Raw genomic sequence first — 26,945 nt, forward strand, 5'->3', positions numbered from 1 at the left:
ATCACTGCCCTGCCGCTACACACCACCCCCCTTATGCATTGCTGTATATGCATAACTAGTCTCTCATTCCAGACAGCCTTGTTTCTCAGACTTATTTAACGTATAGTTCTTCTTAAATCTCTGCTTCAAATGATCAAAAAAGCATATTAGGAAAAACACACACCAAATCGACTAGTGGATTGGCTGCCCGAATTACTAGTTGACATATCGACTAAGAATATTAGATGTGATTCTTAAGGGGCTTTTACATGAGATGGGTTCTTGCAATCACAAACAGGGCAAACAAATCCAAAAACACAAATGCAGCTCAACAAAGGAGCAGATTGCTGGAGTTGTAAAACCTGGACTATTTTTAACTTGAAACAGCATATTAAAAACGTAACACTTGGAACGTGATGCTCAAAATACTGCATGAGACATAATACAATGGCCAAAGAAAATTTACTAAATATGTATTGCTGATGTCTAGTGTATGGTGGTGTATTATAGGGCAGAAATAGAAAATACATGACATTTTCAAGAAGGTTTTACTGTGCAACCAGCTAATCTATCCGTTTTACTGTCCGACAGCTAATAAATAAACAAATAAATTATACATTAATACATTTTATAGCATACACATTTAAAATAATAATAATCAATATATATATTTTTATATATTATTTAAAATAGGGCTGGGAGATATTTTCACAAAAAATCAGATTTACGATTTAAAAATCAATCTGCAGATGACAAAACATTAAAAAAAAAAAGATACAAGTTTAACATCTTGCTATTCAGTAGATAGGAGGTAGTTCTGATAAAGTGCAAACAAAACATTCAAGAGCATTGGGGGATCACGTGACGCTCTCATGAGCCAAGTTGCACATTAGCTGAGCTCCATGTATATTACCGTCTTTTACTGTTGTTCGTCTTTTTTTTTACATTTGGGGTAATATTTTAGTTTGTCATTGGTCTGGAGAGGTCACACAGTCGGAAACTTGCTGATCTTTCACCATCATCCATGTGCCAATTAAGAAGAAAACAAAGCGATTTGAGGACATTTTGAAGGCTGAATTAGCAGCAATGCGCACCGAATTCGCCTCTCACATGACTTCAATCCAGAATATATGCTCTAAAGTAGATTTTTTGGTCGGGGAACAGAGAGAGCAGAAAAAAAGTGATCGGCGAACACACTGGCCGTCTAGATGCCCTCGAGCAGCAGGTGACTGATTTACAAAATCGCAGCGGACGCAGTAATCTCCGCCTGCTGAGATTACCTGAAGGGGCCAAGAAGGATGACCCGATCGGCTTTCTGGGACTGTCCTGCCGATCTGGATCCCATCACTTGCGGACAGAGATATCGAGATCAAACGCGCGCATCAAGTTTACTCCAGAGCTTCAACTGATCACTCAAACCGCGAGTGTTTCTCTTCAAACTGTTGCGCTACAATGACAGGAATTTGATTCTAAATGAAGACGCTGCAGTTCTGTGAAAGCGGGTGACGGTGCGATGTTGAGCTTTTTCCCTGACTTCTCTCCCACGACGGCAAAGAAGCGGAGTACCTTCAGTTCAATACAGAAGGAATTGAAAGAGGCAGGTCTGAAGCTACTCTGAAGATCGTCATGAAACACAACGAGACCAAACTAATGCACTCACCAGACGAAGCGCGTCAATTCCTGAGAAATCCCATTCTCCTGTGATGGACGTGGCATAAGGGTTTGATAATACAGAGAGACTCTACTTCTGATTTACTGATCTATATCAGTAAATATCAGCAAATGATCTATATCATATAAATGATCGATATATGCTATATCGTTGTGGGACAATATTGTGACGTATCTCAATTTAGAACTGTTTTTTCTGAGGCTTCAATTGGACATGTTGTAAGGGATAAAACGTTTCAGATGCTTCCAGCAAATTGACATTTTGCCGCAAGGAGAAACCCCAGCAAACAAATATATAGGCAGAGGCAACAGTGAGCAGAGTCCACTGAGAGAACAAAGAAGCCTGCATTGTGACATGAAACCTTGCCATGCTGTTTGGCTGAGGAACAGTAAAGACTTGATAGCTTCCTCTGTGCAGTAACTGAATGTCAGCTGCACTTTGTCTCCTTGTTTGTCATCACTATCGGTGGCGTTTCACACCCTGCACTGGGGGAAATAGTACAAAGATCATCGGGATTCAGACTGCAGGCTTTTCTCCACAAACAGAGGACGGTTGACAGCTGAAAACCCGATGTAAAGAAAGATACATGGCATTTTGAGACTAGCTCAACAGCACTTTAATCAAAACAAAGCAGCTAGTGACCAAAAATATGGACAAAAAGTTTGCGTTTCAAGCATGTTTTTCAAGTGTTGACTTTGCCTCCTGAATTAAAGTACAGTAACCATTGCAAAAGCAAAACTTATATTAAAAATGAACAATGATCTGCTACACAGGGAAGAACAAAGAATAACCACCAGATGACAGTCAGCTCAATTAATAATCACAGCTGAAAAAAGGTACAGTTCCTGTAACTTAACACGCAATGTGAAATCATGTGAGTTCAGTAATGAGGACCAAAAAAAACAATGCTTAAGAATTTCTGCACAGATACTCAAAGACCCCCACTGCTCTCCCGCTCGTCTCCATGTCTGGTTTCCTTCCACTCACAGTTGAGACCCACTGCTGAGTCATAACCAGTTCCTGTTGTGTTGAAGTCAACCTGAGGTAATGCTTGCTGAGATTAACGCTTCTAAAACCTAGCGAGCCGCCTCTAGGGATGGGCGATATGGCCTAAAAAATTTATCACGATAATTTCAGGTATTTATTGCGATAACGATACAAATGACGATAATATATATATATACACATTTATACATATACATATATGGCTATACTGCTGTGATCTGTTTCAGGCTTTCCATATCATAACATTTTAGAAATTAATTCATTGTAATATCTCAGAAATGGCATATTTAACAAGAACATCGCGGAGATTTAGACTGCTTTGCTGTTTGGGTCAGAAATGCACAGGCGGACTGAAGGAAAAATCGCCAAAACTATTTTAAATGTCATATAATGTTCATTGTTAATATTATTATCTTATCAAAACTTTTTATGTGTTTCAAACAAACTTGTGTCGCTATCTGCGTTGCATTCATGCAGAGAGCAAGATTTTGCGTGTTCGGCTCGCGCATGCTGTGTGAGACGCTCAAGAGATGTGGGCTACATCATTCTTATTTGTCTACATTTTTTTTTCTTCATTACAAATCTTGTTTGGTTTTATTTTGTATCATTGCATGTTAAAAATAATTCACTATGTTATGCAGATGCAAAACGCTAGACTGCGAATAAGATTAGCTACAGTTTCACATTTTATAAATATTTGAACAATATATTCAGCATATTTAACAACCTGTTTTGTATCTTTATTTAATGCATAAGCGATTTATTAAAACAAGTGTATGAGGCTATGCTCTAGAGTCTAGACTATTATTCATATGCAAGTGTTTGTGCGGAAAAGAATGAGCATGCATGACAGTGAGGTGCTCACGCGGATCACTTGCATTTTTTCCTGATAATGAAACAACTTAAAATAATAATAATTAAAAAAAGAAAACTTAAAATTGGGGCTCGTCACATACATGAGAAATATTTCTCAGGGCTCTATGCTTACTTTTCTTTTTAGGAGCGCTTGTGGAGGTAGCACACCAGACGCGAATGAAGCGTTAAGCACGAGTGATTTACATGTTAAGTCAATGCAAAGACGCGAATAGACATCCTGCCAGCGAAATTCTATACGCTCTCTGTGGCAGTCATACATGTGCGCCTGGCAGAAGCCCCGCCCATGACGCGAATTCGTGTCTGTTGTGCAGTGAATTTCACGCGCAAATGAAGCGAGTAAACCCAAAATGTTCACGCGTCCAACTACGCGCGAATAGCGCGATTTATTCGCGCAAGTAGCGTCCGGTGTGAACGCATTGTCAGCCTCACGTCCGCCTTCCGCCATGCTTGTTTTCACTCCGCACGTGAACAGTGAATCGGGCGCGCACAAAACTACGTCATCAACTAGACTTATCGTTATTATCGTGAGGAGACAAATTTTTATCGTGAGGAGAATTTTCAACGGTATATCGCAAACGATAAGATATCGCCCATCCCTAGCCGCCTCACTGCTTGCTGCCTACATAGGCATCTGCTTTTTAAGAGAGTTTCTTAGCTGCCTTGGAACCTCAAATCTTTGCAAGGAGATTGCCATTTGCATGTTGTTGAGCTAATGAGCATAAAAGACTTTTGAAAACATCAAGTCATACTGAGCCAGTATATAATTTTTTACTAATAATCTTCCCTAACCATTGTGATCATTTGACCATCTGACGCCGAATCAGTAAAAAAAAAAAAAAAATCAACAGTTTTGAGAAACTGGATCAGTGAATTCATTAACTTCTCAAAAAATTATGCGTTCACAAATTTAGGTTTCCTTTTCCATTAACAAAATGTGTTCATCTGTCATGATTTTACCTCTTTTATCTTATTTCTACTTTGCAAACTTCAAAGAACACATTATACTGGAAGGTCATTATACAACGTGCTCTTTGTTATGTTTGTTTGTATGATTTACTGAGCTTTTTGCAGTGCATTTTGGGATTGCATTGTCCAGAAAGGACAGCTATATGCAATGCAGCAGCATGATTAATCTGCCAATCTTTTGGAACTACCTTCATGCCTGAAGTGTGCCTATGATGCCTTAAAATGCTATGCCCATAGGCCTTTTCCTTGACTCACCCAAGTGTGCGCAGGAGTTTTGAGGTGCAGTCTCTAGAGGGAACGTCTGTCCCATGCTCCAGCCCCCAAAGGGCCTCCGTTTTCAGCTGCTGCCCAGGTGCACCCCAGTGGACAACAGCAGCAATCCAAGTTCCCCCAAATCTTCCGCTTTTCCTTTCAGCTTCAAAGAACCCCTTTCCTGTCACCTAGTGTCGATCTCATGTTTCCTTCCACCTTCCAAGCCAATGTTCCCAAACTCCTCTCTCCCTCTTCTTTGAGTGGATCTCATGCCAACAGCCCTTCTTTTTTCCTCCACTCCTCCTTCTGCAACTCTCCACCCCCTCTCCCTCTCTCACACGGGACCCTCCCTCCATACCACTTTCTCTCCCTAAACTTTATAAACGAGCTTGCAAAGCAGATCAGCATAGACGCAGACAGATGCCTATCATTCCTTAAAGCAGAGGTCAAAGTGTAGTGAGTGTGTGTGTGTTGCCGTCTGCTTGCGTATGATAATGAAAAGCAAAGAAAAAAAAGAGCAAGGGATTAAACGGAAGTTCTGCCAGTGGAGGGAATAATGGGTAACACTTCAGAATAGGGAACACTAATTCACTATGAGCTACGACTTTTCCCTCAATAAATTCCTAATTTGCTACTTATTAATAGTTAGTAAGGTAGTTGTTAAATTTAGGTATTGGGAAGGATTATGGATGTAGAATAAGGCATTAATATGTGCTTAATTAGTACTAATAAATGGCTAATATTCTAGTAATATGCATGAGTAAGCAACTAATTAAGAGACCCTAAAATAAATGTGTTCTTTGAGGTGTGTGATGTAGATATAACATAAAAGATGTACAAATATAGCTGATAGTGTTAACCTAAAAGAAGTTAACCTAAAAAATTTAATTCCATCATTATTTACTCACCGTTATATCACATTCTTTTGTGCAACACTGATGGGGAATATCCTGGACACTCTTTTTAATATAATAAAAGTGAATTGAGATTTGGAGCGAAAAAAAAAAAAAAAGAGTCCAATTTGTGAATAAATTGTTCATTGGAATCATTTTGATTAATTCATTGATCCAGTTGGCAAAACAGTTGATTTGTACTGATCCGGTTCTCAAATCAGTGGTCTGATTATAACAATTAACAGCCCACTAGAAGAGAACATTATTAGTAAAATATAATACAATATTGCTCAACAGTTTGGGGTAATGAAGTATGAATGTTTTTGAAAGAAGTCTCTTATTCTCACCAAAGCTGCATTTACTTGATCAAAAATACAGTAAATATAGTAATATTGTGAAATATTACAATTTAAAATAACCGTTGAAAAACATTTGTGCTGTTAAATTTGTTTTTAGTGGAAATGGCGATACATATAATTTTTTTTCAGAATTCTTTCAAGATTACAAAGCTTTTCAAATGGAATTTTTGTAACATTCTAAAAGTCTTTACTGCATTAATTTTACCGAATTTATAAAAAAAAAAAAAAAAACTTACTGAGGCCAAAACTTTTGAAAGCAAGCATAAACTTACAAAGTATAAACCGTCAGGCCAAAGAAGATGCTTACAGGAATGGGGACAGGTTCTTGTATAAACAGGCCAAATACACACTGGAAAAGGAGATCAGAGTGGCAAAGAGGAATTATTCTGATAAGCTAAGGATCCAATTCTCTTCCAGTGACACGGCTTCAGTGTGGAAAGGTCTGAAAGACATCACCAATTACAAGACACCATCCCCCAGCACTGTGGAGAATCATCAACTGGCAGACGATCTGAATGAGTTCTACTGCAGGTTTGAAAAAACACCATTAACACCTCCTGCAACCCCCACACCTGCACTGCAGATAAGAGAAGATGATGTGCGCCAAGTCTTCAAAAAGAACAAGAGAAGGAAGGCACCAAGCGCAGACGGTGTGACACCAGCCTGTCTGAAATCCTGTGCCGGCCAGCTGGCCCCCATCTTCACGCAGATCTTCAACAGATCACTGGAGCTGTGTGAAGCTCGGCCTTTAACACTATCATTCCAAACCTCCTCCTGCCCAAACTAACTCAGCTCTCCTTCCCCACCTCCGTCTGTCAGTGGATCAATAGCTTCCTGACAGACAGGCAGCAGCTAGTGAGGCTGGGAAAATACACATCCAGCACCCGTATGATCAGCACTGGTGCTCCTCAGGGCTGCGTTCTCTCCCCACTGCTCTTCTCCCTCTACACCAATGACTGCACATCTAAAGACCCCGCTGTCAAGCTCCTGAAGTTTGCAGATGACACCACAGTCATCGGCCTCATTCAGGACGGTGACGAGTCTGCTTACAGACAGGAGGTTAAGGACCTGGCTGTCTGGTGCAGTCTTAACAACCTGGAGCTTAACATGCTCAAAACAGTGGAGATGATCGTGGACTTCAGGAGAAACCCCTCTGCTCTCCCCCCACTCACCATCATGAACAGCACTGTGACTGCAGTGGAGTCATTCAGATTCCTGGGCACCACCATCTCTCAGGACCTGAAGTGGGACATTCACATTGACTCTATTGTCAAAAAGGCCCCGCAGAGGTTGTACTTCCTTCGCCAGCTGAGGAAGTTCAACCTGCCACAGGAGCTGCTGAAACAGTTCTACTCCGCCATCATTGAATCTATCCTCTGCACTTCATTAACTGTCTGGTTCAACTCAGCTACCAAATCTGACCTCAGAAGACTACAGAAGGTAGTCCGGATTGCTGAGCGAATCATTGGTACAACCCTCCCCACTCTCCAAGAACTGTACTCATCCAGAGTGAGCAAAAGGGCTGGCAAAATCACTCTGGACCCCTCACATCCAGCACCCTCCCTCTTTGAACTGTTGCCGTCTGGTCAATGCTACAGAGCTCTGAGCACCAGAACGACCAGACACAGAAACAGTTTCTTCCCTCAGGCAATCCATCTCATGAACATTTGAACTCTTAACAATAAACATGAAACGCACAACACTATCATACTTTTTATTTTTTATTTAACAGACATACTTATTACATTTTAAATTTGCACCTAACATACCTGTACATACTGAATTGTCTATTTTGTATATTGTGTTTGTGCTATTTTGCATATTGTCCATTTTGTATGGTATTGTTTTTACATTATTTTTTATTATCTGTATCATCTGTCATTCTGTCGCACTGTGGAGCTACTGTCACTAAAACAAATTCCTTGTATGTGCAAACATACCTGGCAATAAAGCTAATTCTTATTCTGAACTTTAGAATATTATGTACAAGTTATATGAACAACTATTATGATACTTTTGTGTCCTTTGTGAAGCTCCAGCCCCAAGGAGCAAGTCTTCAGCATTTTTCTTTTTGTGTTTCACAAAAGAATTAAAGTCAGACAGGTTTGGAATGACATGAGGGTGAGTAAACAATGACAAATAATTTTTTGGTTGAAATAACCTTTTTAGGATTTATACGGAATATTGGTATTTGCCCTAAACAAACCCTCTGTTTTACTTAAAAATTATATCTATTAGTATACACTCCGTGATCAGCAGATCTGGACTCCTGCCCTTTAGCAAATCTTCATCCACAGGAATTCCAAGAATGCAATTTTATCCAGCAGAGTACATTAGCAGAGAACAGGAATGTGGAAGTGTGTAGCTGTGTAACTTGACTACAGCAGATCGCACTCCTAACCCCATTTCTTACAGCCTGACACAACTTCTCATTCCACAGCATATAACAAAGTGATCCTGTAAAAAAAACCTTGAATTACACTGGTGTGTATATGAAAAGCTTTCTTTATATGGAAAACATCAGTCATGGACCAGATCCTTCCTATGATCAACAATGCTCCAGATCGTCGGCCACCATCCATGACCATGGGTGATCATAAGGAGGCGTTCACACAGGAAGTGTTCTTGTGTTCAAAAGCAGCCAGATGAAGCACAAAAGAAAGAAATATAACGATACACATTTAATTGATCTCATTTCCTGTCACATCTTAAATAGACGTCCAAGTCAAGAGATCAAGTAAAGTAAAGTAAAAGTAAAGTAAAGTCGTGACGTATTGTCAAGTATGGTGACCCATACTCGAAATTGGTGCTCTGCGTTTAACCCATCCAAGTGCACACACACAGCAGTGAGTAGTGAACAAATGCACACACACACACACACACACACACACACAGTGAACACACACCCGGAGCAGTGGGCAGCCATGCTGCGGCGCCCGGGGAGCAGTTGGGGGTTCGGTGCCTTGCTCAAGGGCACCTCAGTCGTGGTATTGAGGGTGGAGAGAGCGCTGGACATTCACTCCCCCCACCTACAATCCCTGCCGGCCGGGGACTCGAACCCGCAACCTTTCAATTACGAGTCCGACTCTCTAACCATTAGGCCATGACTTCCCCCGTGCATAAATGCACAAAGTGTACATTAATGCACAAATGAACAGCAATAAATTGCTGCAGGTGACTTCACCACAGTTGAAGGAAAGTAATTCAGGCTTCCTCAATTGCATGACTGATGATTTTACATTTATTATACACATTTTGGAAAACCCTTATCAGCATCTCAAAATTCATTAGAACAATATTTATTTGTTCTCATGCCAGCCTTGTTTAATAATTCACAGACTAAGTAGCAGTCTCCAAGATGAAAAATGTAAACTGTCAACTGAATAAAATCAGCAGCATAACGGCTATTTTTTATAGTATAGTGTGGTTCATGATGGTTCACCCAAAAATTACAATTCTGTTATCAATTACGCACCCTCAATGGATGCAATGTTGTTTGGACCTCAGTTTTCTTAGACCTAATCTGTCTTGAGGGTAAATAAATAATGGTTAACGAGGGTAAATAAATGATGGTTGATGAGGGTAAATTATGACAATGTTTGGGTGAATTATCCATTTAAAATGTTTTGTTAGTTTACTATAAAAAAAAACTCCAAATACCAAATGTTTATGGCCAGTTTGATTTAAAAAAAAATAAAAAATTCTATTTAAAATAAATGCTGTTCTTTTAAACATTCTATTAAAGAATCCTGAAAAAATATATCAGAGTTTCTGCAAAAAATAACCATCAAAACATTTTTCAAGATTTTTTTAATAAGAACGGTTTACTGAACAGCAAATCAGCATATTAGAATGATTTCTAAAGAATCATGTGACACCGACAACAGGATCAAAAGCTGCTGAAAATTCAGCTTCGCTATCTCAGGAATAAACTAATTTTAAAATATATTAAAATAGTCACGTTATTTTAAATTGTAATAACATTTCTCATTATTACTGTTTTTACAGTATTTTTTATCATCAAAAAAATGCAGACTTGGTGAGCATAAGAGACTTCTTTCAAAACTCTTACTGACCTCAAACATTTGAATGGTAGTGTAAAAGAAGAGCAAATTCATGTGATCCGTGATTAGCTAACAGCAGATGTAGTTAATGGAACCCTAGTTTATAAATGGGAAAATTATGCAAAAAAGGGGAATTAGAACAAAATGGGCTTATGCTGTAATAATCTTTGGCTGAACACATCTTTTAAACTATTTGAACAAAAAAATTAAATGTTTGAGGCTTCGATGAAGTAACAGAGAACCAAGAACAAACAATCCTTTTTTTCTGTGGTGCATGCCATATGAAATCCACAAACCATGCAATAATAATGCTGAAGTTGGGGCAACAGATACAAAAAGAGCAAGAGGGAAATACTGCAATGATACAACTCCATGAAACAGAAACAAAAGCAATAATGCAAGCAAAGGAAGAGAGCAGAGCAAAAATAGCTTTGTGCTACATGGTTCCGGCATGTTACATAAAATTTGTACATCTAAGTTGGATAGACCACAATCACAAAAGGAACTCTGACCTATTCATCTTGTAACTCAAGTCATTCCAAAATCTCTGATATCTTTGCAACCGAATAGAGAGAAGAGAATCAGCTCGTTGGTTCTGCCTACACCCAGAACCTGACATGACCTGGAAATCAAGCTCCACAGATCTGTTCAAGGAACTGCCTTCATGACCTTCCTAACGGGATGACACAGAGCTCTTTACTAGCGTTTTGTTGGCCAACAGGAAGCTTCAAACAATTACTTCTGCAAGAATCCCATTTAAATCAAATATAGTTGTTCCTCATCCATCCACTGACAAATAGCATGTTTGTCTACAATGGCTGCATCCCATTATGTAATAATTGTGATTTTGACAATAAATACTGTTGAAATGCACCAAGACGTGCCATGTTAAATCAAGATCGCACCTTGGTTTCAAGAGCTTAATCAACACAGTCTACAAATGGGACGTTTATTCTCAATTATTCAGCATCATTAGTATCAAGACATAGTATGGCATTAAAATACTCACCTCGATTTTCCATTACAGAATCTGAGACTCAACGATAAATGGATCCTGTAATTAAAGCAAAACAAACAGATAATAACATAAGCAGCCCATTCATTTACAACACCACTCATTACTAATTATTATAGACAGATGACATGGCATTAAAATGATTTAATAAAGCAATAAGCCACAAGAGGCTGTGCATTAGCATTACAGTCAATTTACCACAGGTAAGGAGCGTCCTTAAGCATAATGCGATTCAAATTCCCTGACCTCTGGCAGAATTCAATGTCAGAAATAAATATATTTAATTTAAGTGAAGGTTTAGTGTCCAAAAAAATATATTAAAATACTAGAGATGTTCCGATACCCTTTTTTCCTTACCGATACCGATTCCGATACCAACTCTGTGGGACTATGGTATAAGTAAATTCAGCTGTATAACGGTTTCACTGTGATTCATGTTATAATGTTAGAATTAAAGAACAATAAACATAATACATATTATCGTTGCACTTATCTGTACATAGTAAATGCAGTAACGCATGGATACGCTCTTTCCATTCAAATCAGCGTAAATAAACGTACAATATGTATCCATGCGTTACTGATGACAGAGAATAGCATACGCACTTAGCGCCATTTTGAAAAGCATCCGATGGACGCAACGCCGACACAGAGAGACAGAAAGGAGACGAATTGTTGAATAAATGTCGTTACTTTTTATTTTCTTTGCGTACAAGTAGTATTCTCGTCGCTTCATAAAATTCAGATTGACCCACTGATGGCAGATGGACTATTCTGACGATGCTTTTCATACTTTTATGGACCTTGACAGTGTAATTTACTATGCAGTCAATGTGACACTCACAAGGCCTCCCGGTTTTCATCCAAAATATCTTAAATTGTGTTCCGAGGACGAACAAAGCTTTTACGGGTTTGGAACGACATGGGAGTAAGTGAATATTGACAAAATTTTCATTTTGGGGTGGACTATCCCTTTAATGGGTCATGTTTCAATCAATATTTCATATTCATTCCGTTGTCTGACAACAGAAACCGTAAAATATATAAATGAAAACAGTTTTATTGAGAATTTAGCTGCATCAAAATACAGTATGTGGGCACAGAGAGAGAAGCAAACAAATCTAATAATAAATAATAAATGTACATTTTCCATGTTCAGAAGTGAGCTGCCCTGTCGTGCAAAAATGTAAACAGGTTTGTGTAAGTAAATTGCTCAGTGCAAAGAAAGAAGTAACGGGAACCTGGTATTTCTTTTTTCATGTGTCTAATAGACATGAACAAGTTCTTTGAAAAACATCTATGACCTTTGAAACATGTCTAGTCTTCATGCTCTATGTTGACTATGGTTTCAATAATAATAAACATACATTTGCATAAAGCATCCATATTTGTCCATGCCCATGTTGATTAGAGTATTAAAAACTAATTTAAGGTACATTTAGAACAAATAAAAATGTGCGATTAAGTTGCAATTAATCGTGAGTTAACTCATGACAATCATGCGATTAATCGAGATTTTTTATAAATATAAATCGATAAATATATACATATTTTAATCGATTGACAGCCCTAATATATACACACACACATACATATATACACACATATGCATACATATATATATATATATATATATATATATATATATATATACACATATACATATATACATACACATATATACATACACATACATATATATATATATATATACACATATATATATATATATATATATATATATATATATATATATATATATATATATACACATATATATATATATATATATATATATATATATATATATATATATAGACTGGCGAGTTAACAAAAAAAATATAATATATAATGTTTGGAAAATGGCACAGCTTTTTAAAGAAGTACACTCTTAACATCAGTCAGTCAAGCATTATAAATATATTATGATAATCAAGTATTTAGTGATAGATCTTGGCGGTGGTGCTTTTTTGGTCATTCAGTGTTTCTGTAAAAAATGGGATAAAAACTATCAATAATACTGATAAGATAATAATCATACTATGAATTCTACTAAGAACAATATAAAACACACTAAGGATTAACGAGCTACTGGATTCATGAATATTAATCACATTGTCTGCATTGGCTTGAACTGATTTGCTAAAAATCAAAATCACGGACGATAATAGGTGAGCGCCAGCCAATGAGATTGTCGTTTGCGCATTAGCTCCGCCTACTACCAGAGAACCCGGTAGTTCTTAAAAGCTGAAGAATTCCAAAAGGAACTCCGTTATTTTTATTTATTTTGTCTTGTTTAGGAAAATGGTATCGGATCGGTACATAGGTTCAAGTACTCACCGATACCAATGACAGAATTTTTTGTGGTATCGGTGGAATTTCCAATACTTGTATCGGAACAACCCTATAAAATACACACACACACACAAAATAACAATGAAAATAAAATAAAAAATCTAAATAAAATAAATTAATAACAATTATAACAAAATTATTATAACAAAAACAGTAAAATAATAAAATTAAATGATGTGTAGCTTACAAGTGCATAAAAGGACACACGTCTCATGAATCACCAATAGGAGCTTCAAATCAATCTATTCAGAATGAATGGACAAACTTACAATGGTGAAGGTCATTGGCGTTGTAAGGGGGTGGTCGTCCGTGGTGCCTCTATTCGTCTATATTAAAGTGTTCAGAGCAGCAGACAGGGTGCATATGCTCATCTCCAGGGGTTTCCTGTAATATAGAAAGAAAATGAAAAACTCACTTGATTGGAAGTCAGCTGAGGCCAAACATCTCAAATCCAGGTTCATGAGAGCGATCAGTAAAGTGTGTTATCCTCAAGTACCCTCATCATCCTTGAAAGCTTCACTCCCATACTCCTTCATATGCTTGTTATTTCACTTTAAGTGTTATCTTTGAGATTTGGTGAGATTTGAGGTTCCTACACTGATTACTTGCACCATTAAGATGGCAAAAACATCATTAACATATTTAAAAGCAGGTGTCACACCTTCAGGTTGCACAACTGATAGGACAAAAACCGTAGCGGTTCAATTAAAATGGCACCAGCGAGATTGAGAAAAGAAAAGCAAATTGACGAGAAGAGGAGCGCAAGTAACGACCGCAAAGAGAAGACAGGTAATTATCTGAAAGGCGTTGATGGAAAGGACAGATAACACACACAAATAAATGAGCGAATTTCTAACAGAGGGATACAAAAAACAGACAGGGCACATCAGACTGTAATGGACTGTCAGGAGGACTGGAGGATGGATGAATGTAGGAGAGAGAGAAATGCTAATGAATATCTCCAGGGGCACTGATCGATTAAACCGAACGCAGACAGACAACAGTCTCACCGCACTTAGACTTCTGCTTCATCGCAGTGAGAGATAAGAACAGAAGAAGCCTGCACGACATTTACCTGAGCTCAGCTAATGTTATTTGTGCCATATGTCTCATTTAAAAACAAAAACCAAGTTGGCACAAAATACAGTCAGTACCATTCGAAAGCCAGCTAAAACAAAACAGATACGGAAAACAGAGTCAGGGAAGGGTGGTCATTGGAGAACATAATGAAAAATACAGTAAAAAAAAAAAGAAAAAAAAAAAGGTAATATTGTGAAAAGTCTACAGAATTTGCATCCGTACATTAATCAGGCAGGAATGTGGTAAACACGAGACAGGCAGTGCTAGAGTTAAGCAGCCTATTTCAGCTATGATCATTATCCCCAGCAGCCTCACATTTTTGAGGTTTCAGACACCAAAATAATCCTTAAACTGTGGTCATTTGTGCTTGCGTCTTCCTCAAGAACTATGATCAAGCCTAAAGCACATGCTAGACTCAAACTACAAAAGTAAAGGAAGCAAGTGCAAATTAAAAAGTACACACAAAAGAGATGCTTTTCTTCTGGTAATTTAGGTTTTATAAAAAAGTGGAAGTTTTACATGCACAATTATGGTTAGTTTTAAAAAGCAAAACAAGCTCTTACATCACCCCTGCTGGTAGTCGGATCATAAAGCTAGCGTTCTCTTATCACACTGTTCTTTTATGATGGGGAAAACAACACAAATATAGCAAAATATAGACTCTCAAGAGAAAGGAGTATTGCTATTATTGTTGCAGATGTGGCCACTATAAAAAGCTCGTCTGCAGGGAGCCCACACTGGCCCTTATGCAAATCTCATTGAGAACAACATGGTATACCGCTGTGACGATGCAGTGACCAGGCAGCTGGAATACTAATACTGTGCAACATGCTCTCCAACTCATTCGTGTGTGAAAATCAAGGAGTGTTTTCACAATGTCGAAATTGATCTTTGTAAACCTAATAGTTTCATAACTGTTGTTTTTATTTGTGCTTTTGAAGCGTGTCACTAAGGATTTAAAAGCAGATTTATTTTTGGCTTGTACAGGAATTCTTGGTGTGTTTATTGTTGGTTGGTCTCTCAAGCCTTACATTCTTGTTTTGGACCAAGTGGTTAGCATGGTGTGACTGTAGTATCAAAACCACAGAGTAATACTGACCAAAGCTATGCATAAATCAAATAATCAATCCTTCCATGTGGTCGTATATGGCCACTGCAACAAACTAGTTACAGTGTTTTAGGTCTCCAAGCCTAGGTATCTACATCAAAATCACAAGAACAAGATATTCGCCTCAAGCCACCACTTTTATACCACAAGAATACAGAAAAACCTGTGGTCTAATTTGGAAGAGTATACTCTAGGGGTGTAGCGGTACACGTATTTGCACCGAATTTAGCTGTTGGCATGACAGATCGTTGTATAAACGCCTTGGAGAGCCGCTTCTGGGACAGTTCAGAAACGTGCAGGTATAAACCCAACACAAGCATTGACTAGAGAGGCCGCGATCAGCACCGGTTTCCGTGTCTGATCCGTGACGCGCCACAAACTTTTGCAGAGCGGAGCGCGAGTGAACGCGATCATTCCTTCCTCTGTACTAGGGCTGCACGATTATGACAAAAATCATGATTGTCGATTATTCCCTTGAGATTGTACTTGCGATTATTAATAACGATTATTTTGAACAGATTTATGCCATTGTTTGAAGCTGCATGCCATATTTTTATATAAAATATATTTGAAAAAAGTCTGAAAACACTCTTCGTGAACTTTTATTGCTTTTCTATAGCCTTGAGCCTCAAATGTCAACTATACTAGGGCTGTCGCGATTCGTCGATTTTAGTTGACTATTCGATTTTTAAAAATCGTCGACTTCATTTTGCTCGCGTCGATTAATCGGCAAAACACCGGAAGCGGCGCATTTCACGGATGAGAATCCATAAAACACATTATTAGACTGTTTTTCTAGGCTCCATGATATATTGAACCCATTAAAAATCATAATTAAGCATAATTGTGAATTCACAAATGCTACGATTTAAATAATTATACGCGATGCAGTTCTTATACAGTATATGCGCTTTAATTATTTCCATGCGCGTAGGTTAAGTGTGTGCGTCTCACTAGGGCTGGGTATCGTTCAAAAATGTTCGATATCGATACCTTGTGTTCGATACCGGTTCCTGAACGATACTTTTTTCGATACCAATTTTATGAAAACAGTTTTAACAATTATCTCAAAAAACTTTGGTTTTATTTTTTTCAGCTTGTTGACATGTATACAGACTCAAAGACTCATCTCCTGAGCTGCACAATGGAACAAAATATAGCAACACAATAAATCAGTACAAATAATTTTAATACAGCTCAAATAGTTTTCAGTTTACACTAGTGCGTGCTCGTTTTAAAACGCATAGCTCAGACAGAATCATCATTTCTATTCATTTATTCTAGGTTGTTAAAGACTTCAAGAAATTTAAAATCTTTATCCACTTTCATAAGTGGGCGTTTTATTTTCTTTCACAATATGTTTTATTGTTATTAAATTCTGTTGTAGTATGCCTAATTATTTGAATGCATAAAAACTACTTAGTTTATTCAAATTTATTCTTAAAACAGCCTTATGAATTGTTTTCTTTTTCCTCAGAAATTCTGTGTTCTGTATCTGGTTTTCAAATGAAGGCATAAAACATTAATTTAATTTTTCTTTTAAATTATTGAAAATAAAATTTATTTAGGCAAACAAAATTTTACTATTAAAATTAAAACATGGAAGAAATGTTGTGTGATCATTAATTAAAAAATAAGAGTTTTAATAATTTTAATAGTAGCCTAGTAGTAGCAGTATGTACACTCTGCTGAACAATATTAATATATTTCTGCCGCAGTGTCTTCCAAGTTAATCCGAACTTTTATTTTGACGGGTTGCCTGGAATACCTTTACAGTTCTGTGTGTATATGATATGATGCAAGTTTTACTCAAATCAAACGGTAAAATGCTCATGAAGTGACTCTCAGAGCAGTTCTGGAGCTGTTGTTCATGTGTTTATGTCCTCATTTAGTTAGACGGCAGACGCTGAAATGTCACGCGAGCTTCAGTCTGTGTCAAGTAAGCGAAACTGCACGATATAGAGAGCAGACTGCTCCGTACACTTTCGAAACGCTCTCGCGGATGTCAAACACTGATCAATCAGCACCGCGTCACTTCTAGTCAAACACACCTAGTGGCTCACTGACGTTAATGAGATTAACCCCTTAGTTATCGAAATTTGGTACCGAACGACAAGACGTTGAAAAAAAGTATCGAACTCGATACCAGCCCTACGTCTCACAGCGGCTCCATTCACAGTAGCTCCACAGAAACTGTTATTTACATGTGGAGCGTCTCATACTCCATCTCTGCATGTTGTTTTGAGTTTATTATAACATTCATCTGGGAACGCAACATATGCCATTTCATCAGATTTGTGAGGTAAATCATTTATAAACCAACGTAAACACAGGAGAATACATCGCAGTTTCAAAATAAAATCTCAAACCCTCACTCTGAGTTTACACGTTTTGATGTCCACATATTCGTTTAATTACAGTTGCTATAGCATTTCTGTCCTAAAGAAAATATTAAAGATTAAGTGGACATTTGAATTAAATGGTGCTTTGTAAATATTAAACAAGGATTAGATCGCGCAGTAATGTGTAAAAAAAATCATCAGGCCGTTGGCGCCCCCTGCAGGCCTTTGTTGTAATGCATAATGCACATTAGCGCCATTGTTTATAATACATTAAGTATTTTAACAGTTTTGTTCAATAATACCATGTGAATTCTTGCTTTTGATACTTTATTTGAACTAATAATTATTGCCTCATTGCTATTTTTTATGAATTTTAAGTAATTTTAAAGGCTATTGTTCACTTACATCTATTTTTGTTACCACAAATTACCATTATAGGGCCCTATGCAATCCGTTTTACTTCCAAATTCAGTTTTTTCCATTTGTAGACTAGAACACGTGGATATGTTGTCATTCTTACACTATAATACTGAACTTTGATTTCAGTGAGATGGACACTTGCTTCTTGCACTTTATGTTTTAAAAAAGGATTTCATAGAAATTTGGATTTCATTTGGTTTAATAAAAGTTTAATAAAATAGTCTTAAGTAAAATTGTTGATTTTTTGTGGGAAATTAATCGCTTAGATTAATCGATTAATCAATAAATTAGTCGATAGATTAATCAAAATAGTCGCTACTGGCAGCCCTAAACTATACATTGGTTTGGTTTCTTCTTTAAACAAAAAAAAGGTAAAATTATGCAGGTATAATAATGTTATACTAAAAGAAAAAAAAAGTTTACTAAAGCTATATTTTTCATTTACAATTAAACGGACGAAATTTCAAATTACAGTAACATTTTACAGTACAATTTATATTATCAGGGCTCCAAACTAACATTGGAGAGCAGTGGCACCAGCACCTGATTTGGTAGCACTGAACATGTAATATTACAAGTTTTGTCTCTTAGAAATGCACATTAGAACAGGAGCTTGAGTTCAGAGTAGCAGGAGCTCGAGTTGGGATGCAGATGTACATTTGACAGTACCATTGTGAAAACTGTAACAGCCTCATATTTTATACATAACCAAAAGTACAGCACCTCATCACCTGAGCACCACTGACAAACATTTAATCTTGTAAAATGTGTGGTAAATACTGTTGCTCCATAGCAGGGCTCGCAAAATCGCTAGCCCGACGTCCCGGGGCTATTGCGTCTTCCAGTCTGGCTACCAAAATATATCACTGTCCTGCCCGACGGGCTACCTTAAATACAGGGTTCCCACGCCCTGCCAACGACGCTGTAGAAAGATTTGTTGACGCTCTGACGATCGAACGCTTGGTCTTGTATTTAAAGGAGCCGCAAAGGAAACAAGCAGGTTGATCTTGTGTAAACTGACCACAAGGGTAGGTTATAAGTTAACCTCATGAAATCTTTTAATTGTGAAAGTAAGAAATTGATTGATAGAAACGCACAGTTATTAAATTCTTTTTAAAGATTAACGTTAAGTGAGTGTTAGAGAATGGCAAAATTTATTCCAAAATGATATACATTTGATATACATCCAATAAATCAACCAATAAAAATAAATGTAAAAATTAGGGATGCACGATATTATCGGACTGATATCGAAATCGGCCGATAATGACTTTAAATGTAAATATCGGCATCGGCCTGACATGCAAAATTATGCCGATAGGTCTTGCCGATAAGGGGAAGGGGTTAACTCTCATGTGCTCAGGGTGTGCTAGCGATTAGATCACGTCAGCAATGTGGCTCATTCTTGAAGCAAAGTTTTGTCTGAATGATGAATAGATTGACTGTTTTGGATCGCTGCATTTAATGTGTGAAGGCATGTACAGAATGACGCGTTCGGTGTGGGATAGAGTAAACAGTTATAGCACAAACAGGGGCAGCAGTGACAGCCTCCCCCAGGTCCTAATGCCCGTTCGGTAAGGAGTTTTAATAGTAGGGGCGCTGTTGGCCTACTTCTAATTAAATTAAAAGTAAAATAGCCTACACAAATAACATTTAGACTGTGTTTCTGATTAAATAAAGCAGTAATTGATGTAATAAAATAAGTATGTTTTGATTTAATGGTCAGAAGCTATAGCTTACATGAAAAAAAAAAAAAAAAAAATCACAAACATGACACTTGTAAATTAAATAATTTTATATATACTGATTTATTCATTAATGTGTAACGTTTTATTTTTTAAACAAATCATGAGCTCTAAAAGATTTTCAGAATTTTTACAACTCTTTTGTTTTAGACCATCTACAAATGTTAAATCTTAAAATAAAATATTAGGGTTAACACTGCATCTTTCTGGGGGAAAAAATGCAGCGATTGATATAGTTGATTTATATTTATTTTCAAAGCTTCAATGTACTGTTAAAAAACCTTTTATTATTTTTTATTTAATTCTAATAAATAAGTTCTTGTTAAAAACTAACCAAAATTAATAATATTTTGCTTATAATTTCTGCACAGGAGAGACTTGGTGTTGTTTCCAAACAAAAGGAAATATAGCGGTATCGGCAGCGATATCGGCCAAAACGAGTTGAAAAATATCGGCATATCGAATATCGGCAGAATTCCAATATCGTGCATCCCTAGTAAAAATAAATAAACATTACTTTCTGAAATAACTCAAATGTAAGCCATTCACTGAATTTGACCATTTCAATGAGGTATGTAGCATAATACTGTTTGAAACATTTCTCATTGGATATCGTATGCTACTTCAGACACTACTCGCATTTGATTTGAAGAAATGCTGCTGCTGTGGCTTCATGTTGATGGGGAATGGCTTAGGCATATGTGCTGGATGGGCAAACGAGCTGAAAGAATGAATTGTAGACACTTCAGTGCCTTAACGGGAAGCAGATGTTTATGTCTCAGATAAATCCGTTCTCACACCTCTGGACCAGAAGCATCAACGGCAGTGAGTCACACTGTAAACTGGAACAATGTGCAGGATACTTCCATAAAAGGTGAGAATGTATGCATGCATGTAGCATTCATGTGTGTAGTGTTTATGAGATAAATGTGAATATGACCTAAATGTGTGTATCAAAGCCACTATAATAGCACAGGAATAGAAAGGGAGCATGTTGTCATTTTCCAAATGCAAAGAGTGTCACCTCAAAAACCTGACACTTGGCGATACCTAACACATGCTAATCCCCGACACACACCCATCCTCGCAGCCTCCCTCAGGACATGAAGTGTGAAAAAAGGATGTAACTGTCCTATTTCTTCTTTGGGTTCTTAACTCCTCAGCCTCCGTCTTGCACCATTTAGGATGTGCACTCAGGGAACTAAAATCCTTCATACTGTACACATGGCAAAATCAGTGTGGTAACAAACTGTTCATGTGCTGACCAATAAAAGCAAAATAAAATAAAAAACAGATTTAGATGGAAATGTTATTAAAACGATCTGTCGTTATTAAAACGACAAATGTCATATGACCTTGCAAGGCACTTCATTTCGCACATCACTAACGGTAAGCATTTCTTACCGTAAAATTCAATCACTAAGCAAGAAAACTCTGGAGGAGAAATAGAACAGATGTGCACTCTATTATTGCATCTACTGCGTGTCTCTGACGCCTCGCTCTCCTTCAGAACCAACGCCAAGGCCAGTCCACACTCTGAACAAAAATACTCTTGAGCCAGAAACAAAAATATGCAAAAAAAAAAGCTCTTCATTTGGTCCAAAGTAGTGCAGTACAAAACTACAAAAGTAGAACTGAGCTTTCAAACTGGGGTCAGGCCACAGGACAAGGTAAGGTAAGGTCAAGTAAAATTTACCAAATTTCTAAACACTTGTCATGAAGCATGAGATTAAATCACAAATAATATTATTCTGTTGACATATGAGATGCAAAAAACTGTGAACTGGAAAGAAAGTTAATATATTCAAATCTAAATATTTTACATATATTTAGAATACTTCTAAAAATGAGTTTATATCTTACCAAGCTTATCTTGAATATATAGAGCCACCTTTATATTTAAAAAGGGAGGTCCCTTGCAACAGGACCATCAAAAAGGGATATCAATAAGTCATCCGCTATAAATAAGACATTATAAGAAACAGCAAAAACGAGGGCAATAGACTGTAACACTGCACAAGACACTTAAAAAAAAGAAAGAAAAAAGTAATTTCTTAAAAACAACACTCATGGTGAAATGCTCCAAAAATATCATGAGATGTGATGCAAAATGCAACAACCAAAGACTTCCATCTAAATGTGGATGGCTGCAGGAGAGGTGCTTTAAAGTTGGCTTTTATGAAGAATTGTCACTAAAAATATCCAAAAATACACCTACCTAAATATATATATATATATATATATATATATATATATATATATATATATATATATATATATATATATATATATATATAAATAAATAATCAAATATTGAGATCAATTAAACTTCAAGGTCAAATGGTCCGTTTTTGGATCAATCCAAAAATCTCTGATGTCCCTTAATGACTGAAATGATGAAACCATAATAGAAATTGTATCAGAGCAGATGGCACACTCAAACACATCCCCAAAGCTCGCTGTTAAAAGAGTGACACTACGGCACCACCCTCTCATGTATAAAACTAGGCCTACAACTTGACTGCCTAAGAATAGCTTAACACACATAAAAGTGGGTTTAGTGTCCTACATCAAGCTGCCTGGAGTACCACACGGTTGATTCTCCAAACACAAGTGACAGAAAAGAATAAAGGATGACAGAAAGTAGAGTCCTCTTCTATAAACAGAACTTTCAAATCTAAGGACGAGTTCTTCAACTGGATGTGCTGATTCAATTACGTAGCACGGAAATGGGAGCAGCTGGTACGCTTCTGTGATCTTTAAATAGCATCCCACCTCTGTGCGTAGAGGCTCACTCGTGTGTTTAGGTTTGGGCAGAGACAGCTACTGATGGCTGAGAGAGAAATCGTTACATGCACTGGAGGTCAACAGAGAGTTTCGATTTCACAAACTTTTGCCAATTGCAGGGGAAGACTGTATCTACAAAATGTAACCCAAACGCAATCTTAAATCTTCAATTTAAAAAAAAGAAATTGCTCTAGAAATTGGCCTACCTCTCTAGCCGAGACCTCAACCAGAATGGAAGATCTCCGTTGAGGGAACTATGAAGCGAGACCTGTATTTCCTACCTCCAGACCGCATATCACACCCCCGGCTCCCTTCAGAATGACTGGACGGTGCTGTACGTTCCCATTCCGAACCACCTGTACGTCATTGCCACGCCTGCCCCAGAAAAGCTTTGCTCACCCCAGGGACCTGTGGCCCACTTTTCAAGGAGCCCAAAACGCTGATCTTCTACACTGCCTGGGAAACTAACGGCACACGCAAACCTTGACTGAGTCATGCTTCATGGAAAGGATGTCAATCTTTGTTTCCTAATGAAATTCTGTTTTATAGAGTTGGGGGAAAAGCACTCTCCATTTCCCGCCACTGAAGTAAGATCTTGTGACTGAATCCTGATAACTGGCAAACTGGATTTAGTGGGATGAGATCTTCTGGACACAAACTAACTCAATCAATACTGGATGAGGTTTAGGGGGTAGAGCAGCTCAGAGTGCCACACACTCTCATGGTAAATTGTAACTAACTTTACATTTTGGTGGCTAATTCGTATGAATTTTTACGATCTCATTTGTATGTTTTCTTACAGCTCACTGACGGTTAGGTTTAGAGATGGACATTCACGCATTTTTTTTTTCGTAAATTTTTTCAATTCTGTATGAATCACTTATTCATACAAAATCACTACATTATAAAAAAAAAAAAAGAAACTTTTCTCATGAGATGGGGTTGGAAACATGGTCAGGCCTGTTTCACTCCAAACGCAGCACATATTTATTTCGACACCCATATTAACTAATATTTGGCTTGTTACTATGGTTTAGTTCTTGCTGGAAAATGTCATAACTAAATCACCTTGCTGAAGAGAGGTTTTCGCCAGGTAAACCATGCTTAAATAAGCAGAACATACAGTAAAATGCACTATAATACTATTTATAGACACAATCTTTTACAAAATAGTTTACAATGAAGCAACATAAACCACTAAAGTACTCGCCCAATTACTCACCGAGGACAGATGATTCAGGTTCCATTCTATTTATTAGATTATTTATAAATTGGATGTAAATGTGATCCACCTCCTCTTATGAATTAGACTTCACAAAGATCAAGTTGGTCATAAATCTCAATGGCCTACACCAGATAACCTTTTGTAATGTATGGTCATTATTAAATGAAACATTTAATGCAGTAACCCCGAAATCACTTTATTCTCTGCATAAAGCCACAGTTTCATTATGTTGCAGATTCACCATGAGAGTACAATGCGAACCTGCTGTTATAGTTACGCCGTTGCTACGCTCACACACTACTTGTGCATGCGGTGTGAAACAGGCTGTCCTAACAGAAGTAAAAAAATAAATAAAACATTTTGCATGCATAGACAATACACATTCTCATAAGCAATCAATCAAAAGCAAAAAATGAAATGACAATTTGCCATTTAAAGGAAAATTAGACCATTCTATCAACATACCTTACCAACTAAAACCACCTCATGTCTTCATCTACACATCTCTCTGAAGTAACCATTTAGAATTACTATGAAAAGCTTCTAAGATTTATTCATTTTTATACCAAAGAGTTTAAACCAATGACTTGACACATGAAAACTGTATAGGCAGAGTATAATAAATAACTGTACTAAAGACAAAATATACCAATCTCTAGCATACCCAGTAGATCCATATCTAGAAGAAAATTACATTAATTAAAAATTACATTAATTTCTAACTAACTAAATGTGTGTTCAGCATTATACTACGTTTTTAATCAAAGTTATTATAAAGAAAACACAACATTTCACACTTCTTGGTTTGCTTAGTGTCTCTGTATCTATAACAACTGATAAACCCTGATATTTTGACTAAAGCACGTTCTTGTCAGCGTTTGTGTCCTCCTTGAAAAGAATACCAACGCGAGTAAAATAAGATGGTCCGCACTGCAACCACATATTTCATGAAATTAAATTGCTAAACAAGTGTCCTTCACCCTACCTTGCAGCCGCCAATCCATCTCAATCTTTCACTCAGGCACACGAGAGAAATTAGAGCTTCACTGGAGCAATGAATGATGGAGCTCCGAGCTGATCAAGTCCTCAAAACGACTCGCGCACAAAGAACAAATTGCATGCTCTCAGGATGAAATCTTCCTCGATGTTACGCAAGCTGGCAAGATCAATCTTTGCATGTAATAAGGATCAGACACTTGCTCTCGTAAACGGTTGCGATAGATTTTGAGTAACAATGGAGAAAAGAAAAGAAAAAAAAACAAAGCAGGCGGTAGATGCGAAATGCTCACTGCGAGTGCGGCGCGTGCTCCTGATCGCTCAGATTTCAAATGGACCTGAAAATGAGCGGTGATACATTCGGAAAGCACGGAGTATTGTCTGTCAAATTACAACGAGGGGCTTCGGTCTCCATATATTTTCCGTTGGGAAAATCCCGTAAACAAATACAGATTCGTAGAAGCACAGCTCTCGTGCATTGCTGAAAAGTCAGCTGATCATCCTAACGGCAAACATTCTCACATGTTCTAGGTTCACTGATATTCTCAGTACTCAATACCAGACTAAAGGGGAAATGCACGATTCATAGTGGTTATCACAAGCATTAAATGCATGCAATTGGGGGGAAACGGAACGCAAGCGTGCAGACATGATGCGGAGCATCACGATGAGCGCAGCGCCGCAACAACTTTGAGCACAAGTAACGTTACTGATGCTACTGATACCGATGCACTGTTTTTTCTCATAATAATAAAACATACACGTTTGGCTGTGCTTGAGGGGGGAGGGGGGGGGGACACATGACAAAAATAAATTGTATGGGCACGAGCAACTCACTCCAGTATAACACTTACAAAAGCTGAGATTTGCATTGCAACAACTTTATTTCCAATGCGGTTCACCTGCGCGTGCATCATCTGGTTAATAGGTAACATCTCTTACCTTCCCCTATTACGTCTAAGGCACTGGCCCTCCTCTTCCCCCGTCTAGTTTCACTTCATGTACACGACAACACGGATACTTTTTCATTACTCTCTTTTTCCAACCCCCATTGAAACTTTTCCCAAAGATACCGGAAACCGTAGGACAGGAAGTGTGGTAATTGTAGTTTACAGTTATAAGAACCTCTGCCCGCTTGCATTGTCAGCGTCAACATAATTGACTACATTACCCATGAGGCGCTGCAGGGGAAACCAAACGCTGCAACTCACGCTCTCTTTATAGTTTTTTTAATGCATGCATCTGAATATTTAGTCTTTATTATTTGTATTGTTAAGAATTGTTCTAAAAAACGCTCCGCTACGCGATATCTTATCGTTCAAGTTTATTAATATATCGGAATGAAACCGACGCGACGCGAAATATTTAAAAACTTAGCAACAACAAGAAATTGAAATGGGATTTTTTTCTTCTTCTTATACTTCAGCTAAAGTGTTGATCTGTATGTACTACTTAATAGGATATGTAATAGAAAGCCTTAGAAACAAGGTAGAAATTAGCCTACTGAATGGTGCAACCATTTTAATGGTCAAAAGAATAGGCTATTTAGGGGCATTTATCTTGATGAATATCACTGTCTTACATGTAAGATGAGACAAGATATACTGGGTAAACAGAGTAAAATAGATCAAATAAATATCCTAATGAAAGTTTGTAGTCTGTGGATGTAAAAAATATTCCATCCCTACAGTATAAATTCAGGGTATCTCTTGTTCTTGGAAACCACAATAATGGGGAACACTGCTGACTTGGCAATAATCCAGAAGACGAACCTTGATGCCCTCCACAAAGAGGATAAGTCACAGA

General features: G+C 37.4%; 1 protein-coding gene across 4 annotated transcripts in view; it reads right to left on the reverse strand.

Moving 5' to 3' along the window:
- Positions 1-26,213, reverse strand: part of LOC306877826 (phosphatase and actin regulator 4B-like) — a 52,711-nt gene extending 26,498 nt beyond the window's left edge. For 2 of the 4 annotated variants that reach the window (XM_079429810.1, XM_079429808.1), the window contains exons 1-3: positions 26,082-26,213; positions 13,706-13,820; positions 11,076-11,120 (exon numbers count right to left, since the gene is read on the reverse strand). In XM_079429810.1, the coding sequence (XP_079285936.1) occupies positions 11,076-11,088 (13 nt within the window). In that variant the 5' untranslated portion in view covers positions 11,089-11,120; positions 13,706-13,820; positions 26,082-26,213. Of the gene's footprint in view, positions 1-4,753; positions 5,047-11,075; positions 11,121-13,705; positions 13,821-26,081 lie in introns of those variants that run through there. The other 2 variants (XM_079429809.1, XM_079429806.1) reach the window with 1 other exon arrangement.
- Between the last annotated feature and the right edge of the window lie 732 nt (positions 26,214-26,945).

The sequence above is a fragment of the Barbus barbus genome (genome assembly GCF_936440315.1).
Source record: "Barbus barbus genome assembly, chromosome: 12".
NCBI classification, from domain to species: Eukaryota; Metazoa; Chordata; class Actinopteri; order Cypriniformes; family Cyprinidae; genus Barbus; species Barbus barbus.